The sequence below is a fragment of the Oncorhynchus mykiss genome, chromosome 2, assembly GCF_057628025.1.
Source record: "Oncorhynchus mykiss isolate SJ-2025 chromosome 2, ASM5762802v1, whole genome shotgun sequence".
NCBI lineage: Eukaryota > Metazoa > Chordata > Actinopteri > Salmoniformes > Salmonidae > Oncorhynchus > Oncorhynchus mykiss.
The window spans coordinates 50275262-50296344 of NC_143023.1; the positions used below are offsets into that span (position 1 = coordinate 50275262).

General features: G+C 39.6%; 1 protein-coding gene across 21 annotated transcripts in view; it reads left to right on the forward strand.

Annotated features, from left to right (window-relative positions):
* The window catches only part of LOC110491040 (G protein pathway suppressor 2), a 30259-nt gene extending 16344 nt beyond the window's left edge, over positions 1-13915 (forward strand). For 3 of the 21 annotated variants that reach the window (XM_090201556.1, XM_090201555.1, XM_021564405.3), the window contains exons 6-13: positions 57-136; positions 428-605; positions 895-978; positions 1176-1252; positions 1470-1565; positions 1843-1926; positions 7474-7544; positions 13564-13915. In XM_090201556.1, the coding sequence (XP_090057682.1) occupies positions 57-136; positions 428-605; positions 895-978; positions 1176-1252; positions 1470-1565; positions 1843-1926; positions 7474-7503 (629 nt within the window). In that variant the 3' untranslated portion in view covers positions 7504-7544; positions 13564-13915. The remainder of the gene's footprint in view (positions 1-56; positions 137-427; positions 606-894; positions 979-1175; positions 1253-1469; positions 1566-1842; positions 1927-7473; positions 7545-13563) is intronic. The other 18 variants (XM_090201548.1, XM_021564399.3, XM_021564387.3 and 15 more) reach the window with 8 other exon arrangements.
* Positions 13916-21083: the final 7168 nt, after the last annotated feature.

The following is a 21083-nucleotide window of genomic DNA, read 5'->3' on the forward strand; positions in this document are numbered from 1 at the left end:
TCTCCCTCTGTGTATCTTTCTCTCCATGTAACCCTCCTCTCTATATCAATGATCAGCAGGTCAAGTGAGTCATGGCCGCTCTGCTGCTCTGCTTGGAGAACGCAGTAAACAGCTCTTCCAGTCCCCTGTCCTTCCTGTGAGTGAGCAGATTTCATAAATACCAGGGTTTCCAGTATTTGGCCTCAAGCCCCTCAGTGTATGTAGCAGGCACTTGTTCCTGTTGATTATAATTAGGACTTCAGTGGCTTGAGGACTGACGAATGGGGACCCAATATGCCCTGATTTTATAAAGTGTTCTATACTTAATTTAGGTCTGGCCTGAATGTAATCTACTAATAGTATATGGAATTTAGTAGACCCTTTTATCCAAGGCGACTTATAGTACATTGAATGTGTGTGAAAACATGTCCTGTATGTTACTTGACAGGGGCGTCACTACCAGAGCCAGCCAGGGATGAGCTCCGTGGGCTCCGAGCATGGGCAGTATTCAGCCAGCCAGGCAGCCCATGGCCCCTACGGCCAGCTCACCCAGGCACAGCACTCCTCTCCCTTCGCCACCAGCCAGCATGTCCCTGTCAGCTACGCCAGCAGCTCGCAGCTCAGAGGTAACTGCTTTCAGTTTAATTGTTATTTGAGAGACATGTTGTCTATGTGACATTGAAAGCCTAATATAATATGTATCTGGTAGCTTGGTCCCAGATCTTTTTGGTCTGGTTTGCCAATTCCTATGGGCATTGTTAAGCCAAACATATTTGACAAACAGATATGGGAGCAGTCAGGTTTGTGTTGTTTTTCAAGGTGACCATGTTGTGGTCATTATGAGAAGTTTATTGTGTATGCTGTTTGTGTGTGTGCTTCACTCATAAACCGCTCCTTAATGCCGTCCCCGTCCAGGTGCCTCAGCGTTCCAGGCCATGCAGTACCTGCCTCACCAGCAGCAGGGCTACGCTGTACACAGCCACTTTACCTCTCAGCCAGGTACCTTACACCTGTGTGTCTGTGTCTAATAATGTCTATAGGTTGTTGTAGGCCTCACACTTGGGATTGTGGCATATTTCATATAAGGTTTATGCGTAATGACACTAGGATGGGTGTGCTGACTTTACTACTCACTTACTACTCTCTTGCTTCACTCAATTTTTCTCTGTTCACCATTTTATATTTTTTGTCCCCAGGATTAATCCCCAGTGCTGGGATCCCTCTACAGAAGCAGCTTGAACATGCTAATCAACAATCTGGTTTCACTGACTCTGTAAGTTCATTGGGCCCCATATCGACTGTCAAAATAGCATGACACAGGATGATATGGTTATATAACAGTGTTATAAACCGTAGTGTTTAAACAATGCATTTAAGAGGTTGATCACAAGCAGTGTACTGTATTTCAGTTTGTGAGCGGGTCATCTGTGGTTATCTTGCACGTAACTGGCCCTTAATCCTTTTCTGCTGTGTTTTTGTGGTGGCTTCAGAGTACTCTACGGCCCATGCACTCTCAGACACTTCATGCCTGTGCTGCAGGCCTGCTGCCTACCCCCTCCCTCGCGGTGCAGATCCCCGCTGCCAAGGTAAAGCCCACCTACCCTGGGTCATGTTCATTAGGGCACGCAGCAAAACATTTTGCAATGAAAAAGCAAAACAAGTGTTTCTTATTGGAAGCATTCAGTTAGTACCTCTCCATTTCACTCCACTTTTTTCAGTTTTGTATATAAACGAACACAACCCTGCTTTATGCATTGCTCTCTTCCTTCTATGGTATGAAACACACCACAGGGTTACGAAGTAGGTCAGCTTTGTTAATTCATAACCTCATCTTTTCCTGCGCCTCCTGTTCTTTGTGAATAGTCTGGCTTACCGTATGCCCATCCCCCCCGTCCAGCCTCTCCGGGAAGCTTTACCCATGGAACACCTCCACAGCAGGCTCACCCAGTGAGTATCCTATCAGACATCACCCACATCTGAGCAGCACAACCCCTTATATACAGCCTTGGTGCTGCCGGATAGATCAAATGGCCAATGATAATGGCCTCGACGAAATACAATGAATACGTCATGAAAATCAACACCAGTCGTGTAGTGATATGGTTTAGCGTATTCATCACTATTTTAGACTAAAGCAGGGGTCTTCAACCTTTTCTTGCCCAGGCAAACCGGTGACCCATTGCTTGTCTTGTGAATAATGGCAAGGACATGTAATCAACATGTTAAAATGAATAGATTTGGTCGATAGCTTTTCATTATTTTGACCTCCCCACATTATTATTGGAGAAGTGTGATCTCTAATATAGCCTATTAGTTAGAAAGTTAACTCCAAGCTAGAGCTGGGACGATTATGCAATTTAGTGTAACGATTGTCATGCAAATGACCACAGATGCTAGCTGTGTTCGAATACCCATACTAACATACTGTATACTACATACCTAATGAGTTTATACTATGTACTATTAGTTCATTTTAGTATACTGTAAACAAACAGTATGCTTTCAGTTGAACGTACTAGCTCTTTGCATGTCTACCGGAAGTTGATGCTGTTGCTAGTTAGCATAACAAATTACTAGTTAGACATTTTACGACTTCGGGTGTGTTCTTAAATTCAATCTGGAGTTCCAGAGTGCGCTCGTAAATTCAGAACGTTCTCCTTTTGTAAATTCAGAGCGGTTTGCTCGGGCTGAGGAGTCGGGTTGATTTGACTGTTCTGACCTTAGCTTGGGTGCTTGACTGCCTTTGTAACGTTGGCTAGCTACTTCCAGACACAAATGAGACCATTCTGACAATTTCACTCGCCCTAGCAGAGCTGGTTAGGCAGTTTTCATGTTATCCAGAGCGTTTGTGGCTGTGACTGTGCTGCTGTCGACAATTTAATTACGCTTTTTTTGTCGACGTTTACTGACACCGGCCATATTCAAGGGGTGTTGAGCGTTCGTAAATTCATTATTCTGCACTGTCTAGAACACTCAGATGAGAGTGCTCTGAAATTGGAGTAGATGGCCAGAGCGAATTTACGAAAGCACCCGGATGTCAATTGTGAACGCGCAACGACACGCGCAACCACTATACCATTTAGTAAGCTAAGAATGACAGGAATAATGAAGTCAGTAAACGTTGGTTAGTTAGTCTATGGTAAAATACTGGCAAGTTTGATGTAGCCAACTAACGTTAGGAAGCTCGCTAAGAACATACCAGTACATACTACTGTAATGATATGCTAGGTTGTTCGTAAGGACAGCTCAGCCAACATAACATGTAAGGTAACTTATTTGAAAAGTCATTACTTTATTACATTGCTCCACATTTTCTTAACACTTGTCATAATTAGTTAAAGCAATGAATTTGTATCCGCTATGGTTGTACTTCGACTGCATGTTTTCTTCAAATCTGGAAACGATGTGAAGCCATGCCCATTTCCTGAAGAATTGCATTATGGGCCTGAAAGTACAGAAATAGTGTCTTCTGCGTGTGTACTTCATATTTTGGCAAATTTAGTACAACATCCTAGAACTTTTGGCCTACTAACTATATCTATACTATGACCAATAAGCATACCTTATACTCAAGTCACGTCATAATTAGTATGGTTAGTGCGGTTAGTATTCGAACACAGCTATTGTCATTTTTGTAAAACAAATGTTTAAATTGTATTGCATCGTTGAAAGACATACCTAATGAATACAACTTGTCGTGGAAATACTAATCAATAATGAGAAGAGACGATCACAATCACCAATCAGGATATTACTTTATTCAAAACTTCTTAACATCGATTCGTTATTGAAATAATGAAGCTGGTCAACGAACCACCCTAGATGATTCGTTGAGAGCCCAACGAGCGGATTTGAGCCACAGCATTTTATAGCAAAGTACCTCCTTCTGAATGTTCATGACAAACAGCAGATGCATGGAATGGGTCACACAGTTAGGATTTGTATGAAATATACTAATAATTCACAGCAGACAGTATCTGCTGTAAAGACCGTTTTCAGTGTGTGGAAACCAGGGTCTGGCCCCCAAAAGAAGGTTCCCCTCATCATTATCCATACCCGAGCCATCCTCACCCTGGTACCTCCTGGCACACAAACACCAACTCATGCTATGGAATGCGGTTTTTAGGCTTTATCACCAAAGGCATGGTAAATCCACTGTCAGCATTAATCCCCCAGAGGCCCAATTCAGAAGACCACGCACAGATGAGTGTTCTAAAATCCCTATTCTACTCCATAAAAAAACCATTTGATGCAATAACAGTATTATAACATAATCTTGTAATTTTTCTCAACCTAAAAGTAAATTACAAGGTTTTAAAACATTCACATGTAGAAAACAAATAGGTCATCAAACAACTTTTAACTCAAAACATGTAGAAAAACACCTCCTTGCACTAGTATACTGCTCCTGACCAAGGCAGTTAACCCACTGTTCTTAGGCCGTCATTGAAAATAAGAATTTGTTCTTAACTGACTTGTCTAGTTAAATAAAGGTCAAATAAAAAAAATACTACTATTGTAAATTGATTCGTTGAGCCTTTTAACCTTGACATAAATTATCCTTCATTGGGAATGATATAAACATTAATATTGTTAAGAAATGATCAGCAATCTAAATCAGAGTACATTTTTCATGAGTACGAAACAAAACATGTTGATACTGAGCATACTTACCTTGGTCAGCATAGTGGAAATAACTATTTCCGTCCCAGAAACTAAAATAAGCATATTTTGTTGGACAAATCCAGGTTGTGAATCCTGGTTTTAAGTAAAATGTATTGCGTTGGTGCCTAATGAACATGACCCAGGACAAGCAACATGATTCCACTATTTATAAGGCAATACCTATAGATCAAATAGATTAGGGACACTTTCAGTCTCAGGATCTGGGCATGCTAGTACACAACAATCAAAACAATCAATCCATAATACATTAATTTCTTCACTCATAGTTATTAACATACTAAACTCAGTCATTTTAAAAATCATTCGGTTTCCAAATCGTAATCAAAACCCAATTATCCGACCCATTTTTAGAATGAGATTGCTCATTGATTGACATTTGTCCTATCACTCAAACTTAAAACCCTCAATTTAACACACATCAACATTGGCAGAATGTACATATACAGTGCCTTGCGAAAGTATTCGGCCCCCTTGAACTTTGCGACCTTTTGCCAAAATTCAGGCTTCAAACATAAAGATATAAAACTGTATTTTTTTGTGAAGAATCAACAACAAGTGGGACATAATCATGAAGTGGAACGACATTTATTGGATATTTCAAACTTTTTTTAACAAATCAAAAACAGAAAAATTGGGCGTGCAAAATTATTCAGCCCCCTTAAGTTAATACTTTGTAGCGCCACCTTTTGCTGCGATTACAGCTGTAAGTCGCTTGGGGTATGTCTCTATCAGTTTTGCACATCGAGAGACTGAAATTTTTTCCCATTCCTCCTTGCAAAACAGCTCGAGCTCAGTGAGGTTGGATGGAGAGCATTTGTGAACAGCAGTTTTCAGTTCTTTCCACAGATTCTCGATTGGATTCAGGTCATGACTTTGACTTGGCCATTCTAACACCTGGATATGTTTATTATTGAACCATTCCATTGTAGATTTTGCTTTATGTTTTGGCTCATTGTCGTGTTGGAAGACAAATCTCCGTCCCAGTCTCAGGTCTTTTGCAGACTCCATCAGGTTTTCTTCCAGAATGGTCCTGTGTTTGGCTCCATCCATCTTCCCATCAATTTTAACCATCTTCCCTGTCCCTGCTGAAGAAAAGCAGGCCCAAACCATGATGCTGCCACCACCATGTTTGACAGTGGGGATGGTGTGAGCTGTGTTGCTTTTACGCCAAACATAACGTTTTGCATTGTTGCCAAAAAGTTCAATTTTGGTTTGTGGCAAACTTTAAACAACACTTTTTATGGATATCTTTAAGAAATGGCTTTCTTCTTGCCACTCTTCCATAAAGGCCAGATTTGTGCAATATACAACTGATTGTTGTCCTATGGACAGAGTCTCCCACCTCAGCTGTAGATCTCTGCAGTTCATCCAGAGTGATCATGGGCCTCTTGGCTGCATCTCTGATCAGTCTTCTCCTTGTATGAGCTGAAAGTTTAGAGGGACGGCCAGGTCTTGGTAGATTTGCAGTGGTCTGATACTCCTTCCATTTCAATATTATCGCTTGCACAGTGCTCCTTGGGATGTTTAAAGCTTGGGAAATCTTTTTGCATCCAAATCCGGCTTTAAACTTCTTCACAACAGTATCTCGGACCTGCCTGGTGTGTTCCTTGTTCTTCATGATGCTCTCTGCGCTTTTAACGGACCTCTGAGACTATCACAGTGCAGGTGCATTTATACGGAGACTTGGTTATACACAGGTGGATTGTATTTATCATCATTAGTCATTTAGGTCAACATTGGATCATTCAGAGTTCCTCACTGAACTTCTGGAGAGAGTTTTCTGCACTGAAAGTAAAGGGGCTGAATAATTTTGCACGCCCAATTTTTCAGTTTTTGATTTGTTAAAAAAGTTTGAAATATCCAATAAATGTCGTTCCACTTCATGATTGTGTCCCACTTGTTGTTGATTCTTCACAAAAAATAGTTTTATATCTTTATGTTTGAAGCCTGAAATGTGGCAAAAGGTTGCAAAGTTCAAGGGGGCCGAATACTTTCGCAAGGCACTGTATTAACATGCAGTATAATTACCCTATAATCCTTGTATTAAGTTATCATGATTATTATTCTCGATCAGTATCTTAATGCATTGTTAATCTAAATGACTATAAATTTAGCAGTGTGTTGACCTCAATCAACCTGATTCCCCAAAATAAACAATTTTAAGACAAGTCAATCAATTATGGGCACTGTTGACCAACCCCCCCCCCCCTTCCGGCATCTCTTCACATTCTTCTTCAGATAGCTTTACAGTTCAAAGTGGATGGCCATTGATAATGTCCCAATTTCCATATCTCACCTGGGCCGCCACCACCTTCACCACCCATTATGTCTTGTCCATTTGTCAACCAGTATACCAGCAACGTAAGATAAGCTTCGGAACAGATCTCTCCCCATACTCACTTCATGTGGACTCCTGTCACACTCCTGAGAGAAGGCATGAGAGAAAAAAAACAGTTGATATCTTCGATTGGATGCTGTCCACCGGTTGCTGGCTCGGACTCAGGTCTCTCGGTAGAAATGGTGTAGACAGGGCAGTTTTGAACACCTTTGTCGCTCTTCTTCAGCCAGTTAGAGGGGGTTCACACCGTTTTCTGCCAAATTATCCCTGCCATGCATCAAGAGGACAGATCAGAACAACAGTTTAGTTCAGTTTATTTCTGATTCAGGAAATCCAGACAAGCATTGATTATATGACAAACTATTACTTTCACCAATTATTCTTAATACAAATTTCTAAAAACTTGTCAGAGAATAACACATTCTGTTGAAACCATTTTTTCAAATTGGCTTATGCTCCCCTCATCGCAGAGCCACAGGATCGGGAAGTTAGACCTCTAACCCATCGGGAGAAATCCCAACAATCCAGCAGACCCAATCTGGTGAGATTTGTATCAAAACAGAACAAACAACACGACAATACACTCCTTCATATACAGTTGAAGTCGGAAGTTTACATACACCTTAGTCAAATGCATTTAAACTCAGATTTGAACAATTCCTGACATTTAATCCTAGTAACAATTCCCTGTTTTAGGTCAGTTAGGATCACCACTTTATTGTAAGAATGTGAAATGTCAGAATAATAGTAGAGTGAATGATTTATTTAAGCTTGTATTTCTTTCATCACATTCCCATTGGGTCAGAAGTTTACATACAGTACATACACTCAATTTGTATTTGGTAGCATTTCCTTTACATTTGTTACTTCTTTTGACAACAACCAGTGAAATTGCAGGGCGCCAAATTCAAACAACAGAAATCTCATAATTAAAATTCCTCAAACATACAAGTATTATACACCATTTTAAAGAAACTTCTTGTTAATCCAACCATGGTGCCCGATTTCAGAAAGGCTTTACGGCGAAAGCATACCATGCGATTATGTTAGGTCAGCGCCTAGTCACAAAAAACAAAATTTTCCAGCCAAAGAGAGGAGTCACAAAAAGCAGAAATAGAGAAAATTAATCACTAACCTTTGATCTTCATCAGATGGCACTCATAGGACTCATAGGATGTCGATACAGTTCATATTTATATCCAAAAATCTCAGTTTACATTGGCGCGTTATGTTCAGTAATGTTTTGCCTCCAAAACATCTGGTGAATTTGCAGAGAGCCACATCAATTTACAGAAATACTCATCATAAAGTTTGATGAAAGATACAAGTGTTATACATAGGAATAGAGAAACTTCTCCTTAACTTGTAATGGCTGCAATCCCCCTATCGGGATAAGTGTCATCAACAACCACTAAATAGCATAGCGCTACATTCAATAAATATTACTACAAATATTTATATTTATGAAACCACAAGTGCAATATAGGAAAACACAGCTTAGCCTTTTGTTAATCCACCTGTCATGTCAGATTTTGAAATTATGCTTTACAGCGAAAGCAATCCAAGCGTTTGTGTAAGTTTAACGATCGCACAACAAAACATTAAGTACACTTAGCATCAGGAAGCTTGGTCACGAAAATCAGAAAAGCAATCAAATGAATCGTTTACCTTTGATGATCTTTGGATGTTTTCACTCACGAGACTCCCAGTTACACAACAAATGTTCCTTTTGTTCCATAAAGATTATTTTTATATCCAAAATACCTCCGTTTGTTTGTCGCGTTATGTTCAGAAATCCACAGGAAAGTGCAGTCACGACAACGAAGATGAAAATTCCAAATAGTTTCCATAGTATCCACAGAAACATGTCAAACGTTTTTTTATAATCAATCCTCAGGTTGTTTTTAAAATACAGTGCCTTGCGAAAGTATTCGGCCCCCTTGAACTTTGCGACCTTTTGCCACATTTCAGGCTTCAAACATAAAGATATAAAACTGTATTTTTTTGTGAAGAATCAACAACGAGTGGGACACAATCATGAAGTGGAACGACATTTATTGGATATTTCAAACTTTTTTAACAAATCAAAAACTGAAAAATTGGGCGTGCAAAATTATTCAGCCCCCTTAAGTTAATACTTTGTAGCGCCACCTTTTGCTGCGATTACAGCTGTAAGTCGCTTGGGGTATGTCTCTATCAGTTTTGCACATCGAGAGACTGAAATTTTTTCCCATTCCTCCTTGCAAAATTCCGTTAGAAAGGAAAGGGAACGGAGCTCGCGCTCACGGCTCGAGACTAAACTAAAGGCTTTCAGCCTGACCAATTGTTGAAACAGCTCTTATTCACTCCCCTTTCACAATAGAAGCCTGAAACAACATTCTAAAGACTGTTGACATCTACTGGAAGCCGTAGGAATTGCAATCTGATCCAATTTACACTGGATATTGGATAGGAAATCACTTGAAAAACAACAAACCTCTGATTTCCCACTTCCTGATTGGATTTTTCTCGGGTTTTTGCCTGCAATAGGAGTTCTGTTATACTCACAGACTCACCTCGACAACATCCGGTGAAATTGCAGAGCGCGAAATTCAAATGACAAAAATCGTAATATTAAACATTCATGAAAATACAAGTACCATACATAATTTTAAAGCTTAACTTCTTGTTAATCCAGCCGCTTTGTCAGATTTCAAAAAGGCTTTATGGCAAAAGCACACCATGCAATTATCTAAGGGCAGCGCCCCGCACACAAAATCATTGCATACATTTCCAACCAAGCAGAGGCGTCAGAAATAGCGATAAAATAAATCACTTACCTTTGAAGATCTTAATCTGGTTGCAATCACAAGGGTCCCAGCTGCATATCAAATCGTCCTTTTGTTCTATAAGGTCCTTTATAACCCAAAAAAGCCATTCAAAATACATCGTTCAAAATACATACAAATGAATCCCGTAAGTTACCAATTAACATCTTGGCACATAATAAAGACACAATTACCAGAAATGGCATGAATGGTCCTCCAAGTGTTTCTCCGCAGAGATTTTCACATGCGCAAAAGGGATTTATTCACCATCATAGCAGTCAAACAAATGAAATCGACATCCACTGATGTAAAACCAGATATTGCGCCTTGTAATAAAAGTGGATTACATTTTCTCATGCGACGTATTTAAATTACTTCATTACATCACATTTGCTCTGTAATGATAATTAGTTTGACGGAAAACCCTAAGTTAGGCTTTGTGCTACGTTTGAAGTTACGTTGATTTTCCACATGTGAAAAGGGTTTATACGATAATTAACTCCTCTTAGACTACAAAAAAAATAAACACATTTTCAGGCAATATGGGCAGTTTTATTTTAAATGTAGTACCTGGACGGAGACAATCCCATAAGCGTTTCATAGCGACATCGTTAGGGTAAGTTAACCAAAAGTGGACACACTCCAATCCAGTTTCTGAGACAATTGCCCTAACTTTGTAGACAGTTTAATAATGCTTAAACCTCCTCTTCATCAAATGATCCATAAAAGGGACCAACTCAGAAAACCTATCTATTATTTTCCCAACCCTGACGTACGTCTACGTCTGGGTGCGCAAGTTAGTATATTATTATCGTTTAGTTCCATCATTACTTCATCAAATCTCTAGTAATCCATTATGCACGCATACCATTCGTCATATTTTCATATCTTCACAGAATCAATATGGAACGTTAGAAATTCTTAGGTACTCACATCAACCAATCCATTGGCTCAGCAAACATTCTCCCAGTGGAAAAAAAACCTGGAAGTTTCCCGGACACTGCCCTGCCCGGTCATGGAATCCTAGATGGTTCTCTAGCTTCCCAGAAATCACGGCAAAGTCTAGCCTCCCAGAAACTATAGACTTGCTGCTACTATCTAAAATAACATCCCTCTCTCAATACCACTCTTGATATTCTATGGGCAGTGATGGACGGAACCCCAAGATAACGTTATATCAAGACTTATTATCCAAATTTCAATCATCTTATTTAGCCAATTTCTATATCTTATTATCCAAATGTAAGATTAACACTTATTTCTACCCTCACACAAACTCCTATCACATTCACAGAACACAAATAAATGACAGAGGTGAATGAGACGGACAAGGAAAACCGGTTAGCGCTGTTTTTTTAGATTTCAATCCCCATGTGAACAGGGAAACCCATACCATTATCAAAATATTGCCTAATTAGTGTTTCCAAAACAAAACACTCACAATAGTCTCTAACAATAGTAACCATAGGGCATACCTGTTTACCTCATTTATCAAAACATTTAATCAAAACATTACATGTTATAATTTGAACTTCACCAAGCCAGATGCCCTCGCAAGGCATCACCTGCACTCTAGTTCCTCGTTCAATACATTAACCTCACCAGTCCTACTGTGATCAACCCAGTACCATGGATCTGGACTTTTGGTTGCCCGCAAATGGCATATCCATACCCGAGCCACCTCCACCTTGGTACCGCCCGGCACACAAACACCAACTCATGCTATGGAATGCGTTTTTTACGCTTTATCACCAAAGGCATGGTAAATCCACTGTCCGCATTAAGCCCCCAGAGGCCCAACTTGGAAGACCACGCACAGAGGAGTGTTCTAAAATCCCTATTCTACTCCATAAAACAACCATTGGATGCAATAACAGTATTATAACATAATTTTGTAATTTCGCCCACAACAAACTACGACATACCTAATGAATAGAACACAGCGTTCACACCCCTGTCTTAAAAACAGATGGTTTTGACCGCTTAGATCTTCTGGAAATGAAGCTTCCACTCAACTGCCATTCTACTCGTTTAAGTATTACTAACTTTACCCACTTCATGTCAAAACTGATATTGCGTAAACTATAGCTACTTGAATATAAAGTTTAATCCCGCCTTCTCAAATAAGCGATTATGATGACTATTATACGATAATTGTGCCAGCCCTACTCCAAACATGTTTGCCAATATCAGCTGGTTAAACAAAGATTAACCTCTTGGAACTACCCATCCTGGATCCGGGAGAATTGTCATCAACTACACTAATTAGCATAGCGCAACGGTCAAAAAATATTACTAGAAAATATTCATATTCATGAAATCACAAGTGAAATATAATGAAACACAGCTTAGCCTTTTGTTAATCACCCTGTCATTTTAGATTTTGAAATGATGCTTTACAGCCAAAGCAAGACAAGCGTTTGTAAGTTTATCGATAGCCTAGCATAGCATTATGTCCAGCTAGCAGCAGGAAGCTTGGTCACGAAAATCAGAAAATCAATCAAATTAATCGTTTACCTTTGATCTTCGGATGTTTTCACTGACGAGACTCTCAGTTAGACAGCAAATGTTCCTTTTGTTCTATAAAGATAATTTTTATACCCAAAATAACTCCTTTTGTTGGTCACGTTATGTTGAGAAATCCACCGGAAATAGCGGTCACGACCAAAAAAATCTAAATTATGTCCATAATATCGACAGAAACATGGCAAACGTTTTTTTTATAATCAATCCTCAAGGTGTTTTTCAAATATCTATTCGATAATATATCAACTGGGACAATTGGCTTTTCAGTAGTAGCGAGAGGAAAAATGACTACCTCTGTCTTTTACCTAAGAATCACTCTGAGAGCCCTCAGCTGGCCACTGACGCAATGTAGTCATTTACGCTCATTCTTCAAAATAAAGGCCTGAAACTACGTCTAAATGCTGTAGACACCTTAGGGAATACGTAGAAAAAAGAATCTGGTTGATATCCCTTTCAATGGCCAATAGGGGTGCATAGGATCACAACGGTTTCAAAATAAGAGGTACTTCCTGATTGTATTTTCCTCGGGTTTCGCCTGCAATATCAGTTCTGTTATACTCACAATGTTTTGACAGTTTTGGAAACTTTAGAGTGTTTTCTATCCTAAGCTGTCAATTATATCCATATTCTAGCATCTGGTCCCAAGAAATAGGCGGTTAACTTTGGGAACGTTATTTTTCCAAAAATAAAAATAGTACCCCCTAGTTTCAAGAGGTTAACAATGGTTTTGCAAAAATGAATGTCCAAGTCAAGAAAGCTTGCCAGTAGCCAGTGTCACTTGCCACGACTGGTACTCGTGGGTGCTTTTTCAAAGCCTATGTCAGATACTCCAGGGAGTGTAATTATCTCCAGTGAGTGTAATTAGCTCCAATTACTGTAATTAGTTCAATATTAGGAGTTGAGAAATAAATATGAAGATATTCCCCTTTTCTACTGTATGGTATGTAAATCAAAATTGGTTTAGTCAACTGTTGCTAGCGATATGCATTAAAATATTGAAATAAACAAAATTTTTCCACTTATTTTATATATTTTCGTGGACCCCCTGCAGTAATTGAATAACCCTGGGCTAGAGGCACCCTAGTTTTGATTTGACTGACTCAAGTATATTCTCATATTATATATGTTCATGTTTAGTTGGAAGTGATACTTAGAAAACTAGATTCTACTTATATAGTATGATGTTTCCAAATGATCTGTTCATGCTCTTTTGTTTCAATTTTACAGACAACGTTTCAGAGCTCTCCTCAACCTACCCCTCGGCATGCCTACCTCTCCCACAGCCAATCAGGACAGAGGTTCTACCACAACAAGTAAACTAGCCACACCCACCACCAGCAATTACTGAAGGGCATCATTCTCCACACAGTTTGTCTTCAACTGCTGACATAGTACATCAATGTAGTTTCTTCTGCCAAAAGACTGTACTGTCAGTGTATATATAAGCATGTTTTTTCCCCCTGTATCAGTATTTCAGTAGAATCAATCATGACAACACATGAGAGAATTTGTATATTCAGAACAATGGTGCTGTTTACATTGTTGATGTATTACCAAATTAAACCACTCTTAAAAGCTCTGTGCTCCTCACTTTTTTACTGATAATAAAAGCCTCTTAAAATACTCTTATTTTAATCTTAATCTTATTTAACTAATTTTAAATGATTCAATGTAAACCCTTCTCAAGGTCCATGGAGAAAAAGATAATTTGCGAGGAAGAACATTCCTCTTCCATTCACATAAACATATTTGTGGAAGCCATATTTTCCTAAACTTTTTAAATTAAAAAAGTTTACAACTGAATTTTATTAAATTGTACTTGAAAACTAAACATGGAATGGCTTTTATTTGTATTTTTTTTTAATGCGTAAGCGTATGATGTGTTACAAGGGAACATGTGGGAGGGAAGTGAATGCGAACTAAATGCTAACGAGCGCATTGCAAGAATGTTGTTCAGTTTCTGACCTAAACTATACAAGTAAATCAAAAATGCTAGTCAGTTTGTGCCACGCTACTAAATTAGCAAACCAAATGCACATTTTAGACAGTTCACTTAATTGTTATAAAATATCTAGCTGGCAAACATTTAGTTGTGAATTCCATACTGTAATTAGATCACCTGACGCATACTGCACAACAGTGAGTGACTCAAGAATCCGGTCTCTCGTTGTGTGCTTGTAAACAAACACTGTGTGACACGTTTATGGGAACTACGATAAGCTTCATAATAATGTGACAGGTGAAATTAAGAACACAATGTTATTTATTTAACGTATTGCACAAGTTGATTGCAGTTATTTACTTAAAAAGTAGCTACAGATATTCAGATTTATTAAAAACTTCAAAGATATTTTCAACAGTATTGAAAAACAATCCCATGGCTTTTTCCAAATACCCCGGTATACGGTATACCACCCAAGCCTACTTGTATATATTTTTATTTCCCCTTTATTTAACCAGGTAGGCTAGTTGAGAACAAGTTCTCATTTACAACTGCGACCAGGCCAAGATAAAGCAAAGCAGTGCGACACAAACAACACAGTGTTACACATAGAATAAACAAACTTACAATAATACAACAGTCTATATACAGTGTGTATATAGGGCCAGAAGTATACAGAATGGTGGCGTCTGCGTAGAGGTGTACCAGAGAATCACCAGCAGCAAGAGCAACATCATTGATGTATACAGAGAAGAGAGTTGGCCCCGAGAATTGAACCCTGTGGCACCCCCATAGACTGCCAGAGGTCCGGACAACAGGCCCTCCGATTTGACACATTGAACTCTGTCTGAGAAGTAGTTGGTGAATCAGGCGAGGCAGTCATTTGAGAAACCAAGGCTGTTGAGTCTGCCGATAAGAAAGCGGGGATTAACAGAGTCGAAAGCCTTGGCCAGGTCGATGAATACAGCTGCACGGTATTGCCTCTTATTGATGGTGGTTATGATATCGTTTAGGACCTTGAGCGTGGCTGAGGTGCACCCATAACCAGCTCAGAAACCCGATTGCATAGCCGAAAAGTTACGGTGGGATTCGAAATGGTCAGTGATCTGTTTGTTGACTTGGCTTTCGAAGACCTTAGAAAGGCAGGGTAGGATAGATGTAGGTCTGTCGCAGTTGGGGTCTATTGTGTCTCCCCCTTTGAAGAGGGGGATGACCGCGGCAGCTTTCCAATCTTTGGGGATCTCAGATGATGAAAGAGTGGTTGAACTCGCTAGTAATAGGGGTTGCAACAATTTTGGCTGATCATTTTAGAAAGAGAGCGTCCAGATTGTCTAGCGTGGCTGATTTGTAGGGGTCCAGATTTTGCAGCTCTTTCAGAACACCAGCTATCTGGATTTGGGTGAAGGAGAAATAGGGGAGGCTTGGGCAGGTTTCTGTGGGGGGTGCAGGGCTGTTGACCGGGGTAGATCGATTCTTCCTTTTTAAGTCAACTGTCTTTTCTTTTTCACTGTACAGTGCCTTGCGAAAGTATTCGGCCCCCTTGAACTTTGCGACCTTTTGCCACATTTCAGGCTTCAAACATAAAGATATAAAACTGTATTTTTTTGTGAAGAATCAACAACAAGTGGGACACAATCATGAAGTGGAACGACATTTATTGGATATTTCAAACCTTTTTAACAAATCAAAAACTTGGGCGTGCAAAATTATTCAGCCCCCTTAAGTTAATACTTTGTAGCGCCACCTTTTGCTGCGATTACAGCTGTAAGTCGCTTGGGGTATGTCTCTATCAGTTTTGCACATCGAGAGACTGAACATTTTTCCCATTCCTCCTTGCAAAACAGCTCGAGCTCAGTGAGGTTGAATGGAGAGCATTTGTGAACAGCAGTTTTCAGTTCTTTCCACAGATTCTCGATTGGATTCAGGTCTGGACTTGGCCATTCTAACACCTGGATATGTTTATTTTTGAACCATTCCATTGTAGATTTTGCTTTATGTTTTGGATCATTGTCTTGTTGGAAGACAAATCTCCGTCCCAGTCTCAGGTCTTTTGCAGACTCCATCAGGTTTTCTTCCAGAATGGTCCTGTATTTGGCTCCATCCATCTTCCCATCAATTTTAACCATCTTCACTGTCCCTGCTGAAGAAAAGCAGGCCCAAACCATGATGTTGCCACCACCATGTTTGACAGTGGGGATGGTGTGTTGCTTTTACGCCAAACATAACGTTTTGCATTGTTGCCAAAAAGTTCAATTTTGGTTTCATCTGACCAGAGCACCTTCTTCCACGTTTGGTGTGTCTCCCAGGTGGCTTATGGCAAACTTTAACCGACACTTTTTATGGATATCTTTAAGAAATGGCTTTCTTCTTGCCACTCTTCCATAAAGGCCAGATTTGTGCAATATACGACTGATTGTTGTCCTATGGACAGCGTCTCCCACCTCAGCTGTAGATCTCTGCAGTTCATCCAGAGTGATCATGGGCCTCTTGGCTGCATCTCTGATCAGTCTTCTCCTTGTATGAGCTGAAAGTTTAGAGGGACGGCCAGGTCTTGGTAGATTTGCAGTGGTCTGATACTCCTTCCATTTCAATATTATCGCTTGCACAGTGCTCCTTGGGATGTTTAAAGCTTGGGAAATCTTTTTGTATCCAAATCCGGCTTTAAACTTCTTCACAACAGTATCTCGGACCTGCCTGGTGTGTTCCTTGTTCTTCATGATGCTCTCTGCGCTTTTAACGGACCTCTGAGACTATCACAGTGCAGGTGCATTTATACGGAGACTTGATTACACACAGGTGGATTGTATTTATCATCATTAGTCATTTAGGTCAACATTGGATCATTCAGAGATCCTCACTGAACTTCTGGAGAGAGTTTGCTGCACTGAAAGTAAAGGGGCTGAATAATTTTGCACGCCCAATTTTTCAGTTTTTATATGTTAAAAAAGTTTGAAATATCCAATAAATGTCGTTCCACTTCATGATTGTGTCCCACTTGTTGTTGATTCTTCACAAAAAAATACAGTTTTATATCTTTATGTTTGAAGCCTGAAATGTGGCAAAAGATCGCAAAGTTCAAGGGGGCCGAATACTTTCGCAAGGCACTGTATTTGTCATTCCATCATGTGGCTATTGGCTCATGTTCTTTATAAATTTTCCTCACAGATAACGTGGTCTTTGAGGGCGTTCCATTAGATTTACAAAAAACGGTTGCTTTCTACTTCTGAATTTTTTTAAACAATACAATTGGTTACCAATGATCAAGTTCAAGTTTGTTTATTAGTCATATATATACGAATGAAGTGCCATGAAATGCTCACTTGCAGGTTCGCTTCTCGACAATTCAACAACAAAAAAAGTAATTAAATTCATAAATGGTCAATGAATAAAAATCGGATAAACATTTTGCCAAATCATATTTTAAATAAAAACAACTACATTTTAAGTGAGAAGTAGGCATTGGTCTGAAGCCAAAAAATTCAGATAATTCACATGAGCACCACAATGCGTGCTTCACCCAGGCTCTACCAAGGTTTTCCAGCACACAGCTTTGACCTCCTACAGTAACTATGTTGGTCTATTGTACTTCCAACAATGTGTAGGCAGGTTGCATAGGATTCAAACCTCCTCAAACAGCCTAATTTATACTCTTAGAGGAGCTCAAGAGCTCAAGAGCTCAATCACAATAACTCAAAATTCAACACCAACACCAGCCGCTGAGTGTTGGTGAAATGCGTAACATAATGAAAGAAGCGCCTGACCTGGTTACAGAGGGTCGTTTCCTGGGGAAACCAGGCCGAATTTTTGGATTCCACGCTGGTGATTATGATAATGATCCTTATTACCGAGAGCAATGTTGGCACAATTAGTAGGAAACTATTATACTCTCATTTGCAACTGCGACCTGGACAAGATAAAGCAAAGCAGTGGGACACAGACAACAACACAGCGTTACACATGGAGTAAACATGGATATACAGTGCTGAATTACCTCAAGATGAGGTAAAGTTGATTAAGGCCACCGCACGTGTATATCAGGTGGCTATGGAAGAAGGAAGAAATGGAGCTAAGTGAAAATGACTTATGAACATCTCTTGGAGCCTGTGGCTGGAAAGGGGAAGACTGGGTGAAAGCACAGGGAGGTTTTTTAGGGCCTTCATTTTTGTGGAACCCAGCAGGAAAGTATCCTTAAGGCATAGAGTCCGGTGGACAGAGAGTGAGAAATGTTATCAAACTCTGGTTTTTCTTTGCATGCATAATTATGCATAGCTTAACACATTAATATTGTTATGTCTTGTGTTTCTTTTTGCTTGTCAAGTCTTGTGCTACCACTCTCTTAGGAACCAGAAGCTGAAATGGAGGAAGCCAAATACTCCAGCTGAAATGTCATGCTGTTCGACGAGAAATATATATGTGTGCATACTGTGATTATAGAACAGAGGCCATAAGTATTGGGTTTAAAATTAAATGAATCAACTGTAAATGTCAATCATGTTTATTTTTTTGTTAGTATTTTATTATCATTGTTTGTTCATTTATAAGTAATTTCCATGTTTATTAATGTTGAACAATATGGAGTTAAATGTTCAAAATGGGGGACTGATGTGCTCTGACTCCTAAACTTGAAATATTGTTAATTATCAGGTATCCTATGGAAATGAGGAGTGCCATAGTCTGGTTGTACACCAGAAGTTAATGGTTGTCTGTAGGAGGGATGTACAGTGCCTTGCGAAAGTATTCGGCCCCCTTGAACTTTGCGACCTTTTGCCACATTTCAGGCTTCAAACATAAAGATATAAAACTGTATTTTTTTGTGAAGAATCAACAACAAGTGGGACACAATCTTAAAGTGGAACGACATTTATTGGATATTTCAAACTTTTTTAACATCTCAAAAACTGAAAAATTGGGCGTGCAAAATTATTCAGCCCCTTTACTTTCAGTGCAGAAAACTCTCTCCAGAGGTTCAGTGAGGATCTCTGAATGATCCAATGTTGACCTAAATGACTAATGATGATAAATACAATCCACCTGTGTGTAATCAAGTCTCCGTATAAATGCACCTGCACTGTGATAGTCTCAGAAGTCCGTTAAAAGCGCAGAGAGCATCATGAAGAACAAGGAACACACCAGGCAGGTCCGAGATACTGTTGTGAAGAAGTTTAAAGCCGGATTTGGATACAAAAAGATTTCCCAAGCTTTAAACATCCCAAGGAGCACTGTGCAAGCGATAATATTGAAATGGAAGGAGTATCAGACCACTGCAAATCTACCAAGACCTGGCCGTCCCGCTAAACTTTCAGCTCATACAAGGAGAAGACTGATCAGAGATGCAGCCAAGAGGCCCATGATCACTCTGGATGAACTGCAGAGATCTACAGCTGAGGTGGGAGACTCTGTCCATAGGACAACAATCAGTCGTATATTGCACAAATCTGGCCTTTATGGAAGAGTGGCAAGAAGAAAGCCATTTCTTAAAGATATCCATAAAAAGTGTTGTTTAAAGTTTGCCACAAGCCACCTGGGAGACACACCAAACATGTGGAAGAAGGTGCTCTGGTCAGATGAAACCAAAATTGAACTTTTTGGCAACAATGCAAGACGTTATGTTTGGCGTAAAAGCAACACAGCTGAACACACCATCCCCACTGTCAAACATGGTTGTGGCAGCATCATGGTTTGGGCCTGCTTTTCTTCAGCAGAGACAGGGAAGATGGTTAAAATTGATGGGAAGATGGATGGAGCCAAATACAGGACCATTCTGGAAGAAAACCTGATGGAGTCTGCAAAAGACCTGAGACTGGGATGGAGATTTGTCTTCCAACAAGACAATGATCCAAAACATAAAGCAAAATCTACAATGGAATGGTTCAAAAATAAACATATCCAGGTGTTAGAATGTCAAAGTCCAGACCTGAATCCAATCGAGAATCTGTGGAAAGAACTGAAAACTGCTGTTCACAAATGCTCTCCATCCAACCTCACTGAGCTCGAGCTGTTTTGCAAGGAGGAATGGGAAAAAATGTCAGTCTCTCGATGTGCAAAACTGATAGACATACCCCAAGCGACTTACAGCTGTAATCGCAGCAAAAGGTGGCGCTACAAAGTATTAACTTAAGGGGCTGAATAATTTTGCACGCCCAATTTTTCAGTTTTTGATTTCTTAAAAAAGTTTGAAATATCCAATAAATGTCGTTCCACTTCATGATTGTGCTCCACTTGTTGTTGATTCTTCACAAAAAAATACAGTTTTATATTTTTATGTTTGAAGCCTGAAATGTGGCAAAAGGTCGCAAAGTTCAAGGGGGCCGAATACTTTCGCAAGGCACTGTATATGGTTGATGCAATTAAGCTTGGGATGTATTGGGTAAAGGAAAGACAATCACATGGTTACGGACACTGATAAGCGTGGAGAGATGTGTTTTAGTGAGGAATGGGGGCTGAGGTCAGGCCACATTAAGGGAGAAGGAACCGTTTATTGCCCGCATCACTTAACTTCCTGCCTAGCAATAAAGTTGTAATGTTTAGAGAGAAGGAGGAGACTTCACCTAAATTGGGGTATGTTTACTTGTGCTGGGGGAAACATGTATTTTTCTGTTCAGCTGTCCGACCCATTGGGTGAATAAACTTGGTTTGAGCTTTTCATAGTTGTCCGTCAGTTTTTACCCTGTAAAAACCCTGTTATTTAGAACTTAACAATATATACAGTACCAGTCAACATTTTGGACACACCTACTCATGCAAGTGTTTTTCTTCATTTTCACAATGTTTTACATTGTAGAATAATAGTGAAGACATCAACACT